Raw genomic sequence first — 24,233 nt, forward strand, 5'->3', positions numbered from 1 at the left:
TAAAGTCTGAAAACAAATAGGTGAATCCAGCATAAGAAAGTGGAATACAAACTTCTGTTCACAAAATAATATATCCAAGAGAGAAATGTACAAATATACAGATACACAAAAATATATGAACACTAAAGTATACTTCAAATATGTGTGCATGAATTATATGACTCAACAGGCTTCTGTCAATATCTATTATGTGCATTCAAAGGATAAAAACATTTTAATGTTTTAACATGCATATCAGCTTAGCTTAGTTTAGTTTCCACAAGGGCCAAAAGACTACTTTTAACATTATCATATTAATATATTTTGACATCATCAACTACTTTCATGCTCGGTTTTCTGACACCACCTATTCCTCCAACATTTCTGATCACTCTTCTTCAATCTCCTTTGCTGGCTCCTTTTGTTTTGCTAGCTCTTAAAAATGTTGCTTTTCCCCAAGTTCTAGCCACAGCATTCTTTTAAATAAATACACATTTATGGGTACTCTTACCTGCTACCATTAGTTCAACAATTATTTATATGTTAGGAATTTCAAATCTATTTTGTCATGATGTCTCTCCTAAGCTCTTAGATAACTCATATGTTGAACTTCTTATCAGCTGTTTCTATCTGGATACCATTTCACACTCAACATACCTAAAGGTAACCTCAATTTTATCTTCTCACAGCTGTGTTCTTTATATTGCCTTCCTCAATCAGTTCTGTGGCGTCACCTTCTATGCAGCAGTCCAGGCTAAGAACCTCTGAGAGCTTGATATTTCTTCCTTTTATTTCAATTTCCATATCCAGTCAAGTTACCAAAGTCTATTGATTCTACCTGTAAAACAGCTCTTGAAATACTGCCCTCCTTCGTATCACTCATCTCTGTCATTTACTGAGACTACTGTACTGTCTTAGTTGGTCTCTCTGACTTAGCCTCTCCCCTTCCCCATCTATTCTCCATACTGCCTCCAGAACTGTGCTTCTTAAACTCAGTCCTATTTATGTCACTTAAAAGCCATGATGCCCCACACTGCCTATCAAATAAAGTCTGTACTTCAGCATGGGTCTATGGTGTTATTCACAGATCAGCTCTAGCCTATATTTCCTGCCCCCATTTCCTATAATATTTACCTTCTTCCCCTACTCCCAACTATGCCCTCCAGACTGCTGAATTTCTTGTGGTTCAGAAACATGCAGTATGCTTTTACACTCATGATAACTCATCTGCTATGGCCTTCTGTGTAGTAGGTGCTAAGATGACAAGGAAATATTCAATGAGAGAAGATCTGTTAACTCCAGAGAGTAAGCCACAGTTTGTAAATAAATTACCTAATTACATGCTCTTCTCATTTTTTATTTACTTTTAATTTCAAGAAATCTTATTTAAACATCTCAATTGTGTATGCTATGGGATAAGAGAATGGTGTCTATCCACACTTGAGTCACTGGTTAAAGAGATAGCTATTTCTCTTAACCTCTGGAACAAGCATGGGTGTGGCAGCAGCAGTATTACCAAGGAGTCTCTGAGAAGAAAGTTAGTCACTGGGAACGAAATCTGAATGGTAGAGTAAAATAGAAATTCTTCACACAAAAAGTTGCTCCTCATTTTTGATCTTAGGTGGTCTGTGTTTTATCAAGGAAAATGTTAGTTTTCCTTCTAGCTCTGGACATGGAAAGATACTGGTTTGAATCTCTCTTGCCCCTGCCCTATTTCCTCTGCTCCTCTTTCTATATGTGTGATTGTGGGCCAATGATTCTCCCAATGATCTGCTCAACCTTTATTTCCTTATCTGTAAAGTGAAAATATCATCTCTCTTATAAGCTTGTTGGAGGAAAAATGAAATCATACAAAACGCATATTAAAGTGCTCGGTGCATTAAAAGCATGATACCTGGTGCTCAAAAACTGTAGCTGTTAACTCTTATCACTGTTAATAAGGGACTGACTTAAATGAGTCTTCTCATTTTCCCTTGAGCCCTCAACCCTAACATGCTTGTGACATAGTGACTCCCTGACAGAGTACACGTATTTCTTTTCTTGACTTTTTTCCTACTGCCTAATTGTTTTTCTTTATGTATCTGAATCTCCTGCTAAAGAATAAGTACCTGAAGGTAGAGTCTGTATTACTCATCTTTGTGCATCCAGTGCTCAAGTATGACAGTGCACAAGTGTCATAGGAAATGAGTAAGAAATTATCCAACACATATTTTGATAGACGTACAAAATATTTTCATTTTGTGAAGAATCTGAAGCATATAGAGAACAGGAAGATAAGATAGAATAACAGCTAGCTTTCTAACTGGTAACAAAGGCAGAATGTGAAGAGCTAATTTCGAATCACTGAATTTTAAAGCTGATGGCAACTATACAATTCCATCTGGTTTAATCTCTCTCCCAATGCAATGCTCCTGACAAAAGGGCTGTTCAGACTCTGCTTGGAAAGTTTATAAAGAGTTTTTCCATGATTGGGCAGTGTAATTTCTAGCAAGTTCTTCCCCATACTGAGCTAAATTCCACTTCCCATCTTAGATTTGAAAATACAGGATTAGTTTACTCTCTCTTTACATGAGAGCCTATCATATATTTCCATCTCACTATTTCTCCACCCCAAGTATTTGATTTGGAAATCATGATATGTTCCTACTTGTATATAACTCATTTATCCTTCAGATTTCTAGAGGAATTAGAACTAGTTGGACAGTCTTGTTGAATTTTTCTGTTAATCATATGGTACCTGCTGAGCCTAAGAACACACACAAGCTAAGTATACCTTATTATAAAAGCCAAGTAGAAAAATTACTTCAAATATGGCATTAGGGAAGACATTTTTCTTGATTAAGCGGATAATTCTGCTTTTCTATTGAAAGGATACTGATATCAATCTAAAAATCGTGTATTACTACTGAACGTAGATTTAAAATAGATTAAGGGGTGGAAGAAATATGCCAGCATTTGGAGCAAAGTTTTATTTCTTCATCCATGCAGTAGGTTTTAATCACATATTTACTATGTTCTAGGTGTGCACTTTGCCTACATCAGCATTGTCTGAGAATCAAATTATATATATTTCTTCTAGGAATTCAATTATTCCAATAGATAACTGCTGTCCCTCTTCACCACATTGGTCCTAAGCTGAAAAAATAGTGGAAATAATATCTATGATATTATGATACATAATATCTATGTATCTCATATCTATGATACAAAGGAGGTATGTATTTTATTTTGCATAAAGCTAGAAACAATATTCAAGAGACTGTTTCTATAATTCGGATACAAAAAAAGCAGACACATTCTGTTCTTGAGTAGCATCCATAGGATTAAATATCTGTCATGAGAGTTGTTTTTCTATTATCTTTTAAGAAACACAGCTAACTTTTATTATAAAGCTCACAGTTCAAATCCATATGTTACATATACCAGGTGTTATGAGTAAATACCTTACAAGAATCCCTTAATTCAAATAATTTTACTTCATTTTTTACCTATTATACCATTCATATGAATATGATTCCTATTTTCATTTAAGTACATGATATTTATAAATAATTTACTTTAACCTTTTATACTTATATACTGTGATTTTAAAAGTTGTTGTAGGTATTTCTGGTTTCTGAGGTAAATTCACACCAAAACACTTTACTTCCTCCAAATTATAAAGAAATAGATAGCAATGATATTAATCCAAATGGAAGAAATCAACTACTCTCTTTGGGTGTGAAAATGAAAAGAATTCATACTTATATGATAAACTTAGTTAAACTCTTCAATAAGCAATTAGTCCCCAGAAATGTTTTCTTACTTTCTGTCATAATTTACTTATAACACAAAACACATACATATTTGGCTAGATATTTATAAAATATAAAGACCAATATGCTTTTTACTTCTGCATTTTCAAATGAGATCTAAGTATTCATACAGCTTAGGTGAGCATTGGTTCATCTTTCAAACACTGCAAAACTGACTCAAATCAGACTCTAATTTTTAAAAGTATTGAAAATATTGGTCTGGAATGACAAAAACTCAAAGAGCAGCTAGCTGAAAAGTAAGAGAACTGAATGAAGAATAAATTACAGGCATCAACTTTTGATGTATATTTAAAATGCATCTGTTATGAAAATCTTTTGAGGAAAAAAATCCTTCAAGTTGTATATAGCTAAACTGGTTGGCTTAGCTCATTAAAGACTAAAAGTATATTCATTCAGTGAAATATCCTACAGATCTTATAAATTCTAACTGCCATTAATAGATTAATGATGGTTGGTCATAAAAATCATCATCCTTAACATGAGTAGAAATAGGAAAAAATAATTTAAATATCTAAATTAGGGTTTTATAAGATCTTAAGAAAATACATAGAAAATAACTGAGCCTAAATAAAAGAAATGGGTTTTTTATGACTTTGAAGATCCCACAAATATTTACATAACACTTTTTCTTATCATGTAATATGGTATCTCTGAAAAATTTGTGCTTCATGTCCCAATACAGATTATATATACAGTTGACCCTTGAACAACATGGGTTTGAATTGTTCCAGTCCACTTATACGTGGATTTTTTTCAATAAATACACTATTGGAAAATAGTGTAGATTTGTGACAATTTGTAGATTTGTGACAATTTGAAAAAACTTGCAGATGAACCACATAGCCTAGAAATATCTAAAAAATTAAGAAAAAGTTAGGTATGTCATGAACGCATAAAATACATGTAGACATAAGTCCATCCTTATATAAGCATAAGGGGAGTGGTATGTAATATAAAATTAATAATGTGTTTTCTTACTGTTTTATAATTTTGCTTTCAAAGAACTACATTACTATACAGTATGTGCCTCTCTCTCTCTCTCCCTCTTCCCCCTGCCACCAACCCCAACAGGAGAAACTATGTATCAGCCTATCATCACATGTAAGTGGTTTAAAAAAATGTAACAATGTTCACAATACTGTATTGTGAATATGACTGTAATACTGTATGCCTTAAAAATGTTATAATGATTCATTCATTAGTGTATAGGATAGGCTATGATGAAGCAATCATTGATTATTACACTAGTTTACCATAAAGCTATCATATTGCTGCTTCTTTGTTATCAATGCATGAATTGTTATACCTGTAAATAAATAGGAATTTTTTTCACATGATCTTTTCATTTTTGATGTCCCGTGTTAGAAATATATATAATATCTACAGTGTTTTGTATCATTTAAGACAACATTGATGAAGATGCTGAAAGATGATTCATCTTATAAACAGATGATATAAACTTATGGTATCGAAAAATATAGTGCAGTACAGTAAATGTATTTTCTTGAGTTCTGTAATAACATTTTCTTTTCTCTAGCTTACCTTATTGTAAGAATACAGTATATAATACAAACAATATATAAAACATGTGTTAATTGACTACGTATGTTATTGGTAAGGCTTCCAGTTAACAGTAGGCTATTAGTTAAGTTTTAGGGAGTCAAAAGTTATACCTGGATTTTCGACTGCACAGTGGTTTGGTACCCCTAACTCCCATGTTATTCAAGGGTCAACTGTATATTATTACATGTTGGCAGTAACTCCTTGGTCTAAGTCACATTTACCTGAGAATCAAATTATATATATTTCTTCTAGGAATTCAGTTATTCCAATAGATAACTACTATCCCTCTTCACTACATTGGTCTTAAGCTGAAAAAAGCTTAAGACCAATGGGTGTTAGATTCTTAATTCTCTGACTCCTTTGGGTACACAACAAAATACTTAACATTTTTAAAGCAGATACATGAAACAAGCTCCTAAAATTATCACTTATAAAGTCTGTTCTTGGAAAGAATAAAGAAAGTAAATCAATTCATTCTTTTAACCAATGTTATGATACACTAACCTCTGACCTTTGAGGAAGAAATTTAAAATTCGGAATTCTGGATTAGTTTCTTTGAAATATAACATTACAACATTAGTTTCTACCCCATGCAGTTTTCCCAAGAGAGACAGAGGGATGTTTTAGCTAAAATAAGTGATATCCTGGAGCAGCATACTTAAAAATGTCATCAATAGCTGAATAGGTTCAATCTTGGTGTATACTTCTGGGAAATTTTGATACGGAAGTAGGCTAACATCTAATGTATACTGATAGTATTATGCGTGTTCAGTAAGACCCATTTCAGTGTTTATTTCTAAAAGGTTCTCTATTGATTGCATATTCTGTAAAGAAATATGGTAGTATATAATAGTCAATGGAATTCTTTAAAAGATTTAGAAATATATTTTATGCTGCTTATTCTATTTAATTCAGTCAACTAGGTTTTATTTAACTTATCTTAGTTATCTTTTATAATAATTACTATAATTTTTTATATTTCCTCAATAGAACTAACAAAAGGGTAATAGTTATCATTTTTAATAATTACTATAATGTATTTCTACACAATGTGTTTTCTCCAATGTACCAAAGGCATATGTGTAGCACCTGTTAAAATATGGTTTGTTGTTACATCAATTTGGACATGTCATAGATGTGTCCTCAAGAGCCTAACAACCATGTTATTAAGCCTTTATTGTATATACTAGAAGCCAGCAAATAATACAGTTTGTTTGTATAAGATGAAGGCAAAAAACTCAGCCTCTAGCTTCGTGCACTGATTATTTATTTACCTGTGGTCCTAAGGGCACCATTCCTCTTGGAGGCGTCATTCTCTGCATTGGCCCACCCATATTTGGATGTCCTAAAAAGAAAAAAAGTATGACGATATTAGCAATGTAATGAGCATGAGTGCTAAACCGGAGGCTATAGCCTCCTCTCTGCCTGGTGTCACATCTTATTTACTAAGGACTGAGTTATTGACATCACCTCATCTTGGCTTCCATGGCCAGTTTTCTACCTCTTATCACTACTTACCCACACTCTCCATTAATGTCTTGAAATTGAAATGTTCTTCCTATTCTGTGTTGAATTACATCTCTCATGCCATTTGCTCCTCTTTTTTTCTCTTGGAATAGTATAATAGAGCCATACATATTTGTGGTACCTAAACAGCTCTGATTATTGGGTTTGTTAAACTACCAAGTAAGTTACTTATTGCATAGCATCCTCTTTCCTCCTGCTTATCTTTCTGGTGGACTAACCTCTCTATCTGAAAAAGGCAGAGAAAATCACAATTGATACAATCACTTTGAGTCTCACTTGTTTGAAGTTATACAAGAGGTTTTAGAAGTTACTAGTTAAAATACAGATTCTGGATATTTAATTATTCTGTTCCTTATGTTATCACTGCCCTCACTATCACACATAATTAAGAGTCAGCTAAAAAGATAATTACTTGGCCACGTTACCTGTAAAAATGCAACTGATATAATTATGGAATATCTGTACAAATAAAACCTTCCTTAAAAAATACAGGATTTCCTTTGAGATTTTGCACATCAATTTCACTTTTACAAGCAGTCACCTTGTTGTCGAGTTGGGTCCATTCCACTGGGAAGTAATGGCTGACTTCCTGGGACACCTCCAAGAGCCTAGCATATTTAGTAAAACAAAATAAAAAGGAATATTGTAACTATTTATAAAATAAGTGCTGTAACAATTACAGAGTGCATCTGAGTATTTCATAAGATTTTTTTTTCAACATGTATTTTTTTTCTATTGGAATATATTTGATTTACAATGTTGTGTTAGTTTCAGGTGTGCAGCAAAGTGATTTAGCTATAAGTATACATGTATCTATTCTTTTTCAAATTCTTTTCCCATATAGGTGGTTACAGAATATTGAGTAGAGTTCCCTGTGCTATACAGTAGGTCCTTGCTGATTATCATTTTATATATAGTAGTGTGTATATGTTAACCCCAACCTACTAATTTATCCCTCCCCCACAGCTTTCCCCTTCAGTAACCATAAGTTTGTTTTCTAAGTCTGTGAGTCTGTTCCTGTTTGTAAATAAGTTAATTTGTATCATTTTTTAAGATACCACATATAAGTAATATCATATGATATTTGTCTTTCTTTGACCTACTTCACTTAGAATGAGAATCTCTAGGTCTATCCATGTTGTTGCAAATGGCATTATTTCATTCTTTTTTATGGCTGAGTAAGAGTCCACTGTATATATGTACCACATTTTCTTTATCCATTCATCTGTTGCTGGATGTTTAGGTTGCTTCCATGTCTTGGCTACTGTAAATAGTGCTGCAATGAACACTGGGGTGCATGTATCTTTTCTAAGTATGGTTTTCTCCAGATATATGCTCAGGAGTGGGATTGCAGGATGATATGGTAGCTCTATTTTTAGTTTTTTGAGGAACCTCCACAGTGTTCTCCCTAGTGGCTGTACCAATTTACATTCCCACCAATAGTGTAGGAGGGTTCCCTTTTCTCCACACCCTCTCCAGCATTTATTGTTTGTAGACTTTTTGATGATGGCCATTCTGACTGATGTGAGGTGATACCTCATTGTAGTTTTGATTTGCATTTCTCTAATAATTAGCAATGTTTAGCACCTTTTCATGTGCCTCTTGGCCATCTGTATGTCTTCTTTGGAGAAATATCTATTTAGATATGTCCATTTTTTGATTGGTTGGTTGTTTGTTTTGATACTGAGCTGCATGAGCTGTTTCTATATTTTGGAGATTAATCCCTTGCTGGTCACATCATTTGCAAATATTTTCTCCCTTTCTGGGGGTTGTCTTTTCGTTTTGTTTATGGTTTCCTTTGCTGTGCAAAAGCTTTTAAGTTTAACTAGGTCCCATTTGTTTCTTTTTGTTTTTATTTTCATTACTCTAGGAGGTGGATGCAAAAAGATTTTGCTGCAATTTATGTCAAAGAGTGTTCTGCTTATGTTTTCCTTTAAGAGTTTTATAGTATCCCATCTTACATCTAGGTCTTTAATCCATTTTGAGTTTATTTTCGTGCATGGTGTTAGAGAATGTTCTAATTTCATTACTTTACATGTAGCTGTCCAGTTTTCCCAGCACCTCTTATTGAAGAGACTGTGTTTTCTATCCTGTTCCATTGATCTATTTTTCTGTCTTTGTGTCAGTACCATACTGTCTTGATTACTGTAGCTTTGTAGTACAGTCTGAAGTCAGGGAACCTGATTCCTCCACCTCTACTTTTCTTTCTCAAGGTTGCTTTGGCTATTCAGGGTCTTTTGGGTTTCCGTACAAATTTTAAGATTTTTTGTTCTAAATCTGCAAAAATGCCATTGGTAATTTGATAGGAATTGCACCGAATCAGTAGGTTGCCTTGGGTAGTGCAGTCATTTTGACAACATTGATTCTTCCAATCCAAGAACGTGGCATATATACCTTTCCATCTGTTTGTGTTTTACCTCCTTAGGTAGGTTTATTCCTAGGTATTTTATTCTTTTTGATTTGATGGTAAATGGGATTATTTCCTTAATTTCTCTTTATGATCTTTTGTTTTTAGTGTATACAAATGCAACAGATTTCTGTGTATTAATTTTATGTCCTGCAACTTTAATGAATTCATTGATGAGCTCTAGTAGTTTTCTGGTAGCATCTTTAGGATTTTCTATGTATACTATAATGTCATCTGCAAACAGTGACAGTTTTACTTCTTTTCTAACTTGGATTCCTTTTCTTTATTCTTCTTCTCTGATTTCAGTGGCTAGGACTTCCAAAACTATGTTGAATAAAAGTGTTGAGAGTGGACATCCTTGTCTTGCTCCTGATCTTTGAGGAAATGCTTTCAGCTTTTCACTATTGAGTATGATGTTAGCTGTGGGTTTGTCATATATGGCCTTTACTATGTTGTGGTATATTTTCTCTATGTCCACTTTCTGGAGAGTTTTTATCATAAACGGGTGTTGAATTTTGTCAAAAGCTTTTTCTGCATCAATTAAGATGATCATGTTTCTTGTTTTAATTAATTAATTATTTTTGGCTGCGTTGGGTCTTCACTGCTGCACGTGGGCTTTTCTCTAGTTATGGCGAGTGGGGGCTACTCTTCGTTGCAGTGTGCAGGCTTCTCATTGCGGTGTCTTCTCTTGTTGCAGAGCACAGGCTCTAGGTGCATGGGCTTCAGTAGTTGTGGCACATGGGCTCAGTAGTTATGGCTTGTGGGCTCTAGAGCACAGGCTCAGTAGTTGTGGTGCATGGGCTTAGCTGCTCTGCGGCATGTGGGATCTTCCCGGACCAGGGCTTGAACCTGTGTCCCCTGCATTGGCAGGCAGATTCTTAACCACTGCGCCACCAGGGAAGTCCGATCATATGGTTTTTATTCTTCAATTTGTTGATGTGGTTATCACACTAATAGATTTGCAGATATTGAAAAATCCTTGCATCCCTGGGATAAATCCCATTTGATCATGGTGTATGATCTTTTTCATGTATTGTTGGATTCAGCTTGCTAGTATTCTGCTGAGGATTTTTTGCACCTATGGTCATCAGTGATATTGGCCTGTCATTTTCTTTTTTTGTGGTATCTTAGTCTGGTTTTAGTATCAGGGTGATGGTGGCCTCACTGAATGAGTTTGGAAGTGTTCATTCCTCTGCAATTTTTTGCAATGGTTTCAGAAGGATAAGTGTTAACTCTTCTCTAAATGTTTGATAGGATTTGCCTGTGAAGCCTTCTGGTCCTGGACTTTTGTTTGTTGGGAATTTTTAAATCACAGTTTCAATTTCAGTGCTTGTGATTGGTCTGTTCATATTTTCTGTTTCTTCCTGGTTCAGTTTTGGGAGATTGTACCTTTCTAAGAATTTGTCCAAATCTTCTAGGCATTTTGGTGGCATATAGTTGCTTGCAGTAGTCTCTTATGATCCTTTGTATTTTTGTGGTGTCTGTGGTAACTTCTCCTTTTTCACTTCTTATTTTAATGACTTGAGCCCTCTCCTTTTTCTTGATGAGTCTGGCTAAAGGTGTATCAATTTTATCTTTTCAAAGAACCAGCTTTTAGTTTCATTGATCTTTTCTATTGTTTTCTTTGTCTCTATTTCTGTTCTGATATTTTTTTCAATTAATTTTATTTATTTTTGGCTGTGTTGGGTCTTTGTTGCTGTGCGTGGGCTTTCTCTAGTTGTGGTGAGCAGGGGCTACTGTTTGTTGCGGTGCACGGGCTTCTCATTGTGGTGGCTTCTCTTGTTGCAGAACATGGGCTCTAGGCACGTGAGCTTCAGTAGTTGTGGCATGCGGGCTCAGTAGTTGTGGCTCGCGGGCTCTAGAGCACAGGCTCAGTAGTTGTGGTGCACAGTCTTAGTTGCTCTGTGGCATGTGGGATCTTCCCGGGCCAGGGATCGAACCTGTGTCCCCGGCATTGGCAGGTGGATTCCTACCAATTTTTACAGTTTTACAAATTTTTACAGTTTTTTTCTTGCTGCTGACTCGTAATCTCATAGCATTGTGGTTGGAAAAGATGCTTAATATGAGTTCAATTTTCTTAAATTTACCAAGGCTTGCTTTATGGACCAGCATGTGATCTATCCTGGAGAATATTCTATGTGCACTTGAGAAGAATGTATATTCTGCTGCTTTCAGATGGAATGCATAAATATCAATTAAGTCCATCTGGGCTAATGTGTCATTTAAAGCCTGGATTTCCTTACTGATTTTCTGCCTGGATGATCTGTCCATTGATGAAAGTAGGGTGTTAAAGTCCCCCACTATTATTGTGTTACTGTCAGTTTCTCCTTTTATGGCTGTTTGTGTTTGCCTTATATATTGAGGTGCTCCTATTTTTGGTATATGTATATTTACAATTGTTATATCTTCTTCTTGGATTGATCTCTTGATCATTATGTAGTGTCCTTGTCTCTTGTAATAGTCTTTATTTCAAAGTCTGTTTTGTCTGATATTAGTATTGCTACTCCAGCTTTCTTTTGATTTCCATTTGTATGGAATACCTTTTTCCATCCCCTCACTTTCATTCTGTATGTGTCCCTAGATCTGAAGTGGGTGTCCTATAGAGAGCATATATACAGGTCTCGTTTCTGTATCCATTCAGCTAGTCAGTGTGTTTTGGTTGGAGCACTAATCCATTTATATTTAAGGTAATTACTGATATGTATGTTCTTATTGCCATTTTGTTAATTGTTTTGGATTTGTTTCTGTAGGTCTTTTTATTCCCTTCCACTTTTGTTCTCTTCTCTTGTGATCTGATGACTATCTTTAATGTTGTGTTTGGATTCCTTTTTCTTTTTTGTGTGTATATCTGTTGTAGATTTTTGGTTTGAGGTTACCATGAGGTTTTGATATAGCAGTCTATACATATACAAGATTGTTGTAAGTTCACGATCTCTTAATTTCAAATGCACTTCCAATATCCTGCATTTGTACTCTTCTTGTGATTGCTGGTTTTGATATCATATTTGTGTGTGGATGATTTCCTATCTTTACTGTATGTTTGCCTTTACTGGTAAGCTTTCCCATTCATAATTTTCTTGTTTCTAGTTGTGGGCTTTTCTTTTTCGCCTAGAGAATTTCCTTTAGTATTTGTACAGCTGGTTTGGTGGTGCTGAATTCTCTTACCTTTTGCTTGTCTGTAAAGCTTTTGAGTTTTCCGTCAAATGTGAAGGACAGCCTTGCCGGGTAGAGTATTCTTGGTTGTAGGTTGTTCCCTTTCACCACTTTAAATATATTGTGCTATTCCCTTCTGGCCTGCAGCGTTTCTGCTGAAAAATCAGCTGATAACCTTATGGGGATTCCTTGTATGTTATTTGTTGCTTTTCCCTTGTTGCTTTTAATATTTTCTCTGTCTTTAATTTTTCTCAATTTGATTAATATGTGTCTCAGCATGTTCCTCCTTGGGTTTATCCTCTGTGGGACTCTGTGCTTCCTGGAGTTGGGTGACTATTTCCTTTCCCATGTTAGGGAAGTTTTCAGCTATTATCTCCTCAAATATCTCCTCAGGCCCCTTCTCTCTCTCTTCTCCTTCTGGGACTCCTATAATGTGAATGTTGGTGTGTTCAATTTGTCCTAGCTGTCTCTTAGACTGTCATTTTTTTTTTTTTTATGGCAAGGTGTTTTATTTTAAATATAGCAGTGTGTCAATCCCAAACTCCCAATCTATTCCTGTCTTCATTTCTTTTCATTCTTTTCTCTTTATTCTGTTCTGCAGCAGTGATTTCCACCATTCTGTATTCCAGCTCACTCATATGTTTCTCTGCCTCATTCTGCTATTAATTCCTTCTAGTGTATTTTTCATTTCACTTATTGTATTGTTCATCTCTGTTTGTTGTTTATACTTTCTAGCTCTTTGTTAACATTTCTTGTATCTTCTTGATCTGTGCTTCCATTCTTTTTCTGAGATTTTGGATCATCTTTACTATCATTACTCTGAATTCATTTTGGGGTAGATTTCCTATATCCACTCCACTTAGTTGTTCTGTAGTTTTATCTTCTTCCTTCATCAGGGACATATTCCTCTGCCATCTCATTTTGTCTAACTTTCTGTGTTTGCAATCCCCCATGCTGCAGAATTATAGTTCCTCTTCCCTCTGGTGTCTGCCCCCTGGTGGACAAAGCTGGTCTAAGAGACTTGTGCAGGCTTCCTGGTGGGAGAGACTGTTGTCTGCCCACTGGTGGGTGCAGCTGGGTCTTGTCCTTCTGATGGGCAGGGTCATGTCAAGGGGTGTGTTTAGAGGTGGCTGTTGGCTCAGGACGACTTTAGGCAGTCTGTGTGCTGACAGGTGGGGCTGTGTTCCTGCCCTGTTGGTTGTTTGGCGTGAGGCATCCCAGCTCTGGAGCCTTCAGGCTGTTGGGTGGGGCCCGATTTTGGCATCAAAATGGCGGCCTCCAGGAAAGTTCATGTCAATGAGTACCTAGTACCTCTGCCACCAGTGTCCACACAAGATTTCTTATATTTCACACTCATTTATGAATTTTATATGTCTGTACACCCAGTATAATTTCTTAGTTTTAAAATGATCCTACTTTGCCCAGTTTGCAGGCAAAGAAAATTGGTACTGTTGGGAACAAAATCTAGGCAAAAATTGTCCTATTTCTTCTTGAGAAGTATATATAATGCCTTTCCCCGAAATTAATTTACTAAGGGTAAATTAATTTTGCTTCTTAAATGTAAGCTATTTCTATAGATTATTTTACTCACTGGGGATTTTAATAGGAGCAGAACTAAAATGCCAAGGGGCCAATGAATACCGTTTTGGGTAGTCATATTTTCCTAAGAAACTATTTAGAAAAATAATACTCCAATTAAGTTCAAACAATTTGGCTGAATGGAAAAAGAGAACTAGAACTGAAAAAAGGTGCCAATTAACAGATAGGGTTTATATTATGCAGGGGTGCAATACTGGATACATACTGAATTGTAAGTTTCTAATAGTCATCTGAGAAGCACTTAGAGCTGGACCAAGCTATAAATGATTTAAACATACTGATACTATGAAGCATGTATGTATACATATATACACATACTCCTGACAACTGGCAAGAATTTCTATAAAGGTTCACTAATTTAACTTAAAAGCAGGAATATCTTATTTCATTAGTTTAAAATTTCAAATATTTCAAGGGAAATTTCATATTAAATAATTTATTTATCCAGACCAGAACTGTTTCGCTAGTTGTTATCATTGGGATGCAGTAGAGAACTGCCATTTTTCAAGCCATTTTTGTAATCCTTTGATTTTTTTGTTTACAAGCACACTCAATGTCAATTTATTGATCTCCTACTAAATGACCTATTTCCTGCTTACCTTTCCAGCCTAATTTCTTGCTACTGCCAAGCTGACATTCCAACTTCCAGTTATACCAAACTCCTTTCAGATTTTTCAATTCATGTACTCAGTCAACAATATCTAAATGCCAACCATTAAAAGCAAAATAAAACAAAACTAAACACAAACTAAAACTAAACTTTCTTGTCTCTCTAGGAGGTCACAGACCCTCAAGTGCTCATTCTGACATTTTAGATCTCAGTTTAGGGATAATTTCCTAACAAAATTCTTCCATATAATCCCAGTTTGGCATACATTCTCCTTCTATATGCTTTAAAATATAAATATATTTTTTAAAATTTCAAACTTACAGAAAAATTGCACAGACAGTACAAAGGATTCCCATATACCCTGACACTGACTGCCCAATAGTTAACATTTCACCGTATCTGCCACTTGAGAGCAAGTTGCAGACATTATGCCTCTTCACTTCTAAGTACCACAGAGTTTAGTTCCCTAAGCAAGGATATTCTCCTACATAACCACAACACAACTTTTCAAGTCAGGAAATCCATTGATACAACACTACCATCCAAAACACACAGACGCCATTTAAATTTTGCCACCTGTCTCAACAGTTTCTTTTTACTTTCTGGGACCAGGATCTCATGGAACACATATTGCATTTAGTTGTCATGTCTCTTCATGCTCTTCCAGGTCTTTCCTTAGTCTTTCTCTATCATAGCCTGAACAGTTTTGAAGAATGAGTCTTAAATTCTACAGGATGATCCTCTGATGTCTCTTCATGACCCAGACTCAGGTCTTATTTTCTTAGGAATACTGAAGAACTGATGCTATACTCTTCTCAGTGTATCACATCAGAGGGTACATGATGTGGACTCATCCCACTACTGTTGATGTTAACCTTATCATCTCATTCTGTTGGTGTTTGCCAGGTCCTACACTAGATCATGATTTTTCCCCTTTGTAATTGGTTACATTCAGTATTAGAGCTATTCCAAGACTGTTAATATCCCATTCCTCATCAATCCTTTATCAGCCTTAGCATCCACTGACAACTCCTAAGCACTGTAACAGTTGCCAAATGGAAACACTGCATGTGTATCATTCTTTCTATGCTTACTAGTTGGCATTCCATTGTAAGGAACAGCTTTCCCTTCTTACTGATTGATATGTTGACACTTACGGATTACTATTCTAATCAAAGGGTTATAATCTATTTACTGTCATCATTCATTTTAATATTTAAATTATGCAAGATCTGGCCAGTGGGAGGCTCTTCAAGCTGGCTCTATTGTCCTTTTGAAACATTTCCATCATATTTTGAGCATTTCCTTACTGGTATGAGATGTTCCAGGTTCGTTTCATACTTTTCCTGGCCTAGCTCTGGAATCAGACCTTTCTCCAAAGGGTCCTGATTCCTTCTAGTGGAGGACAGCATTTAGGCACCAAGATCTGGGTTCTCAAAGTGCTCCTTCTTAGTTGAGTACATTGCCTTTTGGCTCTCTCAGTAAATGCTGCCCTTGAAAATCTATGTGTATATGTGCACACATATATATATGTACATACATAAATTTATGACTAATTTTATATCTATCTGTGTGTGTGTATGGTACATACACATACCATAAATTCATACTCTCTAACACCAATCAAACACGTCCAATTACAATCCAAAACCTCAGGATTATTTTCAGTCTTCTTCCTTCTTATGTTTGTAAGTATTTTCTCCAACAGTGAGAAACCTGGCTTTCATTATCTTTAATGAAATTTTCTTTATCTATAATTATCTTTTATACCATTATGTGGCATGACCATATGACTCCTCCCTGCCTCCCTGAATATCTTGGCATGCAGGGGGAGTAAGGGCTTCTTACGTGCATTTATAGATTCTTTTTTTTTTTTAACATCTTTATTGGAGTATAATTACTTTACAATGGTGTGTTAGTTTCTGCTTTATAACAAAGTGAATCAGTTATACATATGTCCCCATATCTCTTCCCTCTTGCGTCTCCCTCCCTCCCACCCTCCCTACCCTACCCCTCTAGGTGGTCACAAAGCACCGAGCTGATCTCCCTGCGCGATACAAAGCACCGAGCTGATCTCTCTGTGCTATGCGGCTGCTTCCCACTAGCTATCTATTTTACGTTTGGTAGTGTATATATGTCCATGCCACACTCTCTCACTTTCTCCCAGCTTACCCTTCCCCCTCCCTGTATCCTCAATTCCATTCTCTAGTAGGTCTGTGTCTTTATTCCGATCTTGCCCCTAGGTTCTTCATGACCATTTTTTCTTTTTTTTAGATTCCATATATATATGTTAGCATATGGTATTTGTTTTTCTCTTTCTGACTTACTTCACTCTGTATGGCAGACTCTAGGTCCATCCACCTCACTACAAATAACTCAATTTTGTTTCTTTTCATGGCTGAGTAATATTCCATTGTATATACGGGCCACATCTTTATCCATTCATCTGCTGATGAACACTTAGGTTGCTTCCATGTCCTGGCTATTGTAAAGAGAGCTGCAATGAACATTCTGATACATGACTCTTTGAATTATGGTTTTCTCAGGGTATATGCCCAGTAGTGGGACTGCTGGGTTGTATGGTAGTTCTATTTTTAGTTTTGTTTTTTTTCGGTATGCGGGCCTCTCACTGTTGTGGCCTCTCCTGTTGTAAAGCACAGGCTCCAGATGCACAGACTCAGTGGCCATGGCTCACGGGCCCAGCCACTCCACGGCATGTGGGATCCTCCCAGACCGGGGTATGAACCCGTGTCCCCTGCATCAGCAGGCGGACTCTCAACCACTGCACCACCAGGGAAGCCCTATTTTTAGTTTTTTAAGGAACCTCCATACTGTTCTCCATAGTGGCTGTATCAATTTATATTCCCACCAACAGTGCAAGAGGGTTCCCTTTCTCCACACCCTCTCCAGCATTTATTGTTTGTAGATTTTTTGATGGTGGCCATTCTGACTGGTGTAAGATGATATCTCATTTTAGTTTTGATTTGCATTTCTCTAATGATTAGTGATGTTGAGCATTCTTTCATGTGTTTGTTGGCAATCTGTATATCTTCTTTGGAAAAATGTCTATTTAGGTCTTCTGTTCATTTTTGGATTGGGCTGTTTGTTTTTTTGATATTGAGCTACATGAGCTGCTTGTAAATTTTGCAGATTAATCCTTTGTCAGTTGCTTCATTTGCAAATATTTTCTCCCATTCTGAGGGTTGTCTTTTTGTCTTCTTTATGGTTTCCTTTGCTGTGCAAAAGCTTTTAAGTTTCATTAGGTCCCATTTGTTTATTTTTGTTTTTATTTCCATTTCCCTAGAAGGTGGGTCGAAAAGGATCTTGCTGTGATTTATGTCATAGAGTGTTCTGCCTATGTTTTCCTCTAAGAGTTTTATAGTGGCTGGCCTTACATTTAGGTCTTTAATCCATTTTGAGTTTATTTTGTGTATGGTAATAGGGAGTGTTCTAATTTCATTCTTTTACATATAGCTGTCCAGTTTCCTTGGCACCCGTATTGAAGAGGCTGTCTTTTCTCCACTGTATATTCTTGCCTCCTTTATCAAAGATAAGGTGACCATATGTGCGTGGGTTTATCTCTGGGCTTTCTATCCTGTTCCATTGATCTATCTTTCTGTTTTTGTGCCAGTACCATACTGTCTTGATTACTGTAGCTTTGTAGTATAGTCTGAAGTCAGGGAGCCTGATTCCTCCAGCTCCGTTTTTCGTTCTCAAGATTGCTTTGGCTATTCGGGGTCTTTTGTGTTTCCATACAAATTGTGAAATTTTTTGTTCTAGTTCTGTGAAAAATGCCAGTGGTAGTTTGATAGGGATTGCATTGAATCTGTAGTGTGGTTTGGGTAGTACAGTCACTTTGACAATGTTGATTCTACCAAACCAAGAACATGGTATATCTCTCCATCTATTTGTATCATCTTTAATTTCTTTCATCAGTGTCTTATAATTTTCTGTATACAGGTCGTTTGTCTCCTTAGGTAGGTTTATTCCTAGATATTTTATTCTTTTTGTTGAAATGGTAAATGGGAGTGTTTTCTTAATTTCATTTTCAGATTTTTCATCATTAGTGGATAGGAAAACAAGAGATTTCTGTGCATTAATTTTGTATCCTGCTACTTTACCAAATTCATTGATTAGCTCCGGCAGTTTTCTGGTAGCATCTTTAGGATTCTCTATGTATACTATCATGTCATCTGCCAACAGTCACAGCTTTTCTTCTTCTTTTCCGATTTGGATTCTTTTTCTTTCTTTTTCTTCTCTGATTGCTGTGGCTAAAACTTCCAAAGCTATGTTGAATAATAGTGGTGAGAGTAGGCAACCTTGTCTTGTTCCTGATCTTAGTGGAAATGGTTTCAGTTTTTCACCATTGAGGACGATGTTGGCTGTGCGTTTGTCATATATAGCCTTTATTATGTTGAGGTAAGTTCCCTCTATGCCTACTTTCTGCAGGGTTTTTATCATAAATGGGTGTCGAATTTTGTCAAAAGCTTTCTCTGCATCTATTGAGATGATCATATGGTTTTTCTCCTTCAATTTGTTAATATGGTTTAACACATTGATTGATTTGAGTATATTAAAGAATCCTTGCATTCCTGGGATAAACACCACTTGATCATGGTGTATGATCCTTTTAATGTGCTGTTGGATTCTGTTTGCTAGTATTTTGTTGAGGATTTTTGCATCTATGTTCATCAGTGATATTGGCCTGTAGTTTTCTTTCTTTGTGACCTCTTTGTCTGGTTTTGGTATCCGGGTGATGGTGGCCTCGTAGAATGAGTTCGGGAGTGTTCCTCACTCTGCTATATTTTGGAAGAGTTTGAGAAGGATAGGTGTTAGCTCTTTTCTAAATGTTTGATAAAATTCACCTGTGAAGCCATCTGGTTCTGGGCTTTTGTTTGTTGGAAGGTTTTTAATCACAGTTTCAATTTCAGTGCTTGGGATTGGTCTGTTCATATTTTCTATTTCTTCCTGGTTCAGTCTCGGAAGTTGTGCATTTCTAAGAATTTGTCCATTTCTTCCAGGTAGTTCATTTTATTGGCATATAGTTGCTTGTAGTAATCTCTCATGATCCTTTGTATTTCTTCAGTGTCAGTTGTTACTTCTCCTTTTTCATTTCTAATTCTGTTGATTTGAGTCTTCTCCCTTTTTTTCTTGATGAGTCTGGCTAATGGTTTATCAATTTTGTTTATCTTCTCAAAGAAACCTCTTTTAGTTTTATTGATCTTTGCTATCGTTTCCTTCATTTCTTTTTCATTTATTTCTGATCTGATTTTTATGATATCTTTCCTTCTGCTAACTTTGGGGTTTTTTGTTCTTCTTTCTCTGATTGCTTTAGGTGCAAGGTTAGGTTGTTTATTTGAGATGTTTCTTGTTTCTTAAGGTAGGGTTGTAGTGCTATAAACTTCCCTCTTAGAACTGCTTTTGCTGCATCCCATAGGTTTTGGGTCATCATGTTTTCATTGTCATTTTTTTCTAGGTAATTTTTGATTTCCTCTTTGATTTCTTCAGTGATCTCTTGGTTATTAAGTAGTGTATTGTTTAGTCTCCACGTGTTTGTATTTTTTACAGATTTGATATCTAGTCTCATAGCATTGTGGTCAGAAAAGATACTTGATACGATTTCAATTTTCTTAAATTTACCAAGGCTTGATTTGTGACCCAAGATATGATCTATCCTGGAGAATGTTCCATGAGCACTTGAGAAAAATGTGTATTCTGTTGTTTTTGGATGGAATGTCCTATAAATATCAATTAAGCCCATCTTGTTTAATGTATCATTTAAAGCTTGTGTTTCCTTATTTATTTTCATTTTGGATGATCTGTCCATTGGTGAAAGTGGGGTGTTAAAGTCCCCTACTATGAATGTGTTATTGTTGATTTCCCCTTTTATGGCTGTTAGCATTTGCCTTATGTATTGATGTGCTCCTATGTTGGGTGCATAAATATTTACAATTGTTATATCTTCTTCTTGGATTGATCCCTTGATCATTATGTAGTCTCCTTCTTTGTCTCTTGTAATAGTCTTTGTTTTAAACTCTATTTTGTCTGATATGAGAATTGTTACTCCAGCTTTCTTTTGATTTCCATTTGCATGGAATATCTTTTTCCATCCCCTCACTTTCAGTCTGTATGTGTCCCTAGGTCTGAAGTGGGTCTTTTGTCGACAGCATATATATGGGTCTTGTTTTTGTTTCCATTCAGCCAGTCTATGTCTTTTGGTTGGAGCATTTAATCCATTTACATTTAAGGCACTTATAGATATATATGTTCCTATTACCGTTTTCTTTATTGTTTTGGTTTTGTTATTGTGAGTCTTTTCCTTCTCTTGTGTTTCCTGCCTAGAGAAGTTCCTTTAGAATTTGTTGTAAAGTGGGTTTGGTGGTGCTGTATTCTCTTAGCTTTTGCTTGTCTGTAAAGGTTTTAATTTATCCATCAAATCTGAATGAGATCCTTGCTGGGTAGAGTAATCTTGGTTGTAGGTTTTTGCCTTTCATCACTTTAAATATGTCCTGCCACTCCCTTCTGGCTTGCAAAGTTTCTGCTGAAAGATCAGCTGTTAACCTTATGGGGATTCCCTTGTCTGTTATTTTTCCCTTGCTGCTTTTAATATTTTTTGTTTGTATTTAATTTTTGATAGTTTGATTAATATGTGTCTTGGCGTGTTTCTCCTTGGATTTATCCTGTATGGGATTCTCTGTGCTTCCTGGACTTGATTAACTATTCCTTACCCATATTAGGGAAGTTTTCAACTATAATCTCTTCAAATATTTTCTCAGTCCCTTTCTTTTTCTCTTCTTCTTCTGGGACCTGTATAATTCGAATGTTGGTGCTAGATTCTTATACCTCACTTGTATAGAACTTATATATGATCATGGCTTGTTTTCTTCTCTGTATCCCCAACACTGTACGTTCAGAGAGTGAAACCTATCTGTGCCTTTTTGGCTCAGAGTAAGACATATTTATTGAAGGAATAAAACAAAGAGTTTTCATTGGACAATTTTAGGAATCATCAGTGGTAAAGTCTTAAGAATGGACTAGATTTCAAGAAGTGAGATGAAAAAAGATCAAAGAATCAAAGATACAATTTTCTTAAAATACCAAAAAGAGGTAGGAAAGGAAACAAACTGAATAGGTATGAAATTAGCCAGGGGACCAGGACCAACAGTTCAGAATGCATGAAGGGGAGTTTCCAGAAGAAAGAAATGGTCAACAGTGTTAAAAGTTATAAAGAAGTGAATTAGGGGGAGGAGTGAAAATGTATGACTAAACATTATCTTCAATTGTGACTTTGAAGTTCTTCCTTTTTTTTAAAATTCTCTAAGTGGTTCAAGTTTTATACTCTGATTGTGAATTTCTAAATCTCATTGGTGATACCATGTTTTATCACTGGAAACCATTTTCTTCAACATTTTACTTTTTCCTGTTTATCTTGGAACATCAGAACAATTGACAAGTCTTTCTGCTATTGTCACTTAAAAACATAGCATAATCCTATAGAAATGTTGATCAATGTCAAGTTGTCTTTCAAAATGAGTGTCTTTACCCAAATTTAACTCTTTAGTCGCCAGTGTTTTTCTTTTGGTAAGTCAAATCTCTAACTTTTAAAACATTTTCATCAGTCCCGGGATGACCAGATGATGGTTTTGTGCATCAAAAGAGCACAATCACTAGATTCTTTAAACCTTTAATATGTATCAGGAAAAATAAACGGATTTATACATCTTGTGGGCCAATATATATTCTCATATTTGTCAACATGTTAAATGTATTCCATTGAGACTTGTTTAACTAGTCACAAATTTTGGCACACATTTTTTGTTCTATAAAAGATCTTCATTCTGTTTGTTAGGGAAATTGACACTAATGATGAGAATGCTTAATAATAACAAACATAATATCAACAAAAATATATACTTGTGAGCCAGTACATTTGTGCCAGGAAACGTGCTAAACATTTTATATTTATTTCCCTCAGTGCTTACAACAATCCCACGAGGTTATTATAAATCCTTTTTGATGATGAGAAACTGAGTTTTAATACAGAAGTAAGTTTGTTAATTTGTCCATGGTTATACTATCAGTAAGTAGTAGAGCCAGGACTTCAAATCAGATCAACATATTCCAAAAGTTCTAACAGATAAGCCTTAAATCCTAGGATTTAAAATAAATGAAATAACATAAAATGTTATTAAGTATTTTAAATTAATAATTCAACGAAGGAATTTCTTGCTGCACAAAAAATCATTTAGTTTACAGAAGATTCATCATATGATTCCAATGGTGAGCCCCTCTAGGATCTTAAGATTCTGGTATATATTTCCTTGAATACCATTATATGTATATAATCTACTCACAGAGACTAAACACTCAATGATGATTAAAAAATAGTGAATTTATCTATGCCTTTATGATATAATTCAGTTAACAATTTTGACCTACCAAAATTTTTCAGTGGGTCCCCTCAATTACATGAAATGAAGTAGAATCAAATAATTAAGAAATTTTGGAACTAGAAGGGATTTTAGAAATACAGGAGTCCACTCTCATTTTACCTGTAAGAAAAGCAAGTCCCAGAAAGGTTAAGTGACTTGCTCAAAGTCATACATTGCTGGGCTTTGCTGGCATTTGGATCTAAGATGCTTGACACATTGAGGTCCTGCCAGCAATAGCACTGTTACATTTTTTTTTCCTGTAAAAAGGCAATATCAGTAGAAAAGATATTAAAATTCAGAAATGTGACATTCAGGTTGGAAAGATATTTGTCTCCAAATTACAGTTCACCATTTGACATATATATTTACTTATTTATTTTTCTTTTTTCTGTATCTCAACCACTGTAACTGCACTGTCCAGTATAGTAGCCCTTTGCCACATGTGGTTATTTAAATTAAAATTAATAAAGTTAAAAATTCGATTCCTCAGTCACACTAGCCACATTTCAAGTGCTCAAAGGTCCTCAAAGTACTAGAGCTACTGCATATGACAGTGCAGATATGGAACATTTCTCTCTTCCCAGAAAGTTGTTGGGCACTGCTGCTTTAGAACGCCAGTTCCATGAGACAGAGATTCTCATTTGTTTGTTTTCTGATGTATCCCCCATGGAGAATGGTGCCTCGCAAATAGTAAACCTCAACAAATTTTTGTTGAATGACTATTTCTGAGAGTGATTTTTGTACAGCCCTTCCAATCATATATATGGCAACGCATTTTTTTGGTATTGGCTTATGTCCAAAAAGGGAATATCTTTGACAAAATGGCTGTAAAATAATGAGATGCAGTTTGGCAAAAGAAGTAAACATTGTACCAAAAAGCCCGATATACTGCTAACTTAAATTGAGTAAGACAGCACAGTGTTCACTATGTAAATTTTTCTTGATTTGGGAAGGAGAATGAATTTCTTCTTTGCCAGAGATTTTGAATTTGTTAATTTCCTTTGTCCTACAAAAGGCAGAAAATAATTGGAAAAGACATATATCCCAGGACATGGTCATAATTCAAAGTCAAAAGAAAATAATATATTTTTCATTGTGTTTCACTGGATTTCAAATAATAATTTAAATACTTTAACAGTGTAATTAAC

The 24,233-nt window shown here is 35.4% G+C and overlaps 1 protein-coding gene across 6 annotated transcripts in view; it reads right to left on the minus strand.

Annotated features, from left to right (window-relative positions):
• The window catches only part of SSBP2 (single stranded DNA binding protein 2), a 302,155-nt gene that overhangs the window by 45,836 nt on the left and 232,086 nt on the right, over window positions 1-24,233 (minus strand). For all 6 annotated transcript variants that reach the window (XM_070045161.1, XM_060295971.2, XM_060295972.2 and 3 more), the window contains 2 exons: window positions 7,426-7,492; window positions 6,632-6,702 (listed from right to left, as the gene is read on the minus strand). In XM_070045161.1, the coding sequence (XP_069901262.1) occupies window positions 6,632-6,702; window positions 7,426-7,492 (138 nt within the window). The remainder of the gene's footprint in view (window positions 1-6,631; window positions 6,703-7,425; window positions 7,493-24,233) is intronic.

The sequence above is a fragment of the Globicephala melas genome, chromosome 3 (assembly GCF_963455315.2).
Source record: "Globicephala melas chromosome 3, mGloMel1.2, whole genome shotgun sequence".
NCBI lineage: Eukaryota > Metazoa > Chordata > Mammalia > Artiodactyla > Delphinidae > Globicephala > Globicephala melas.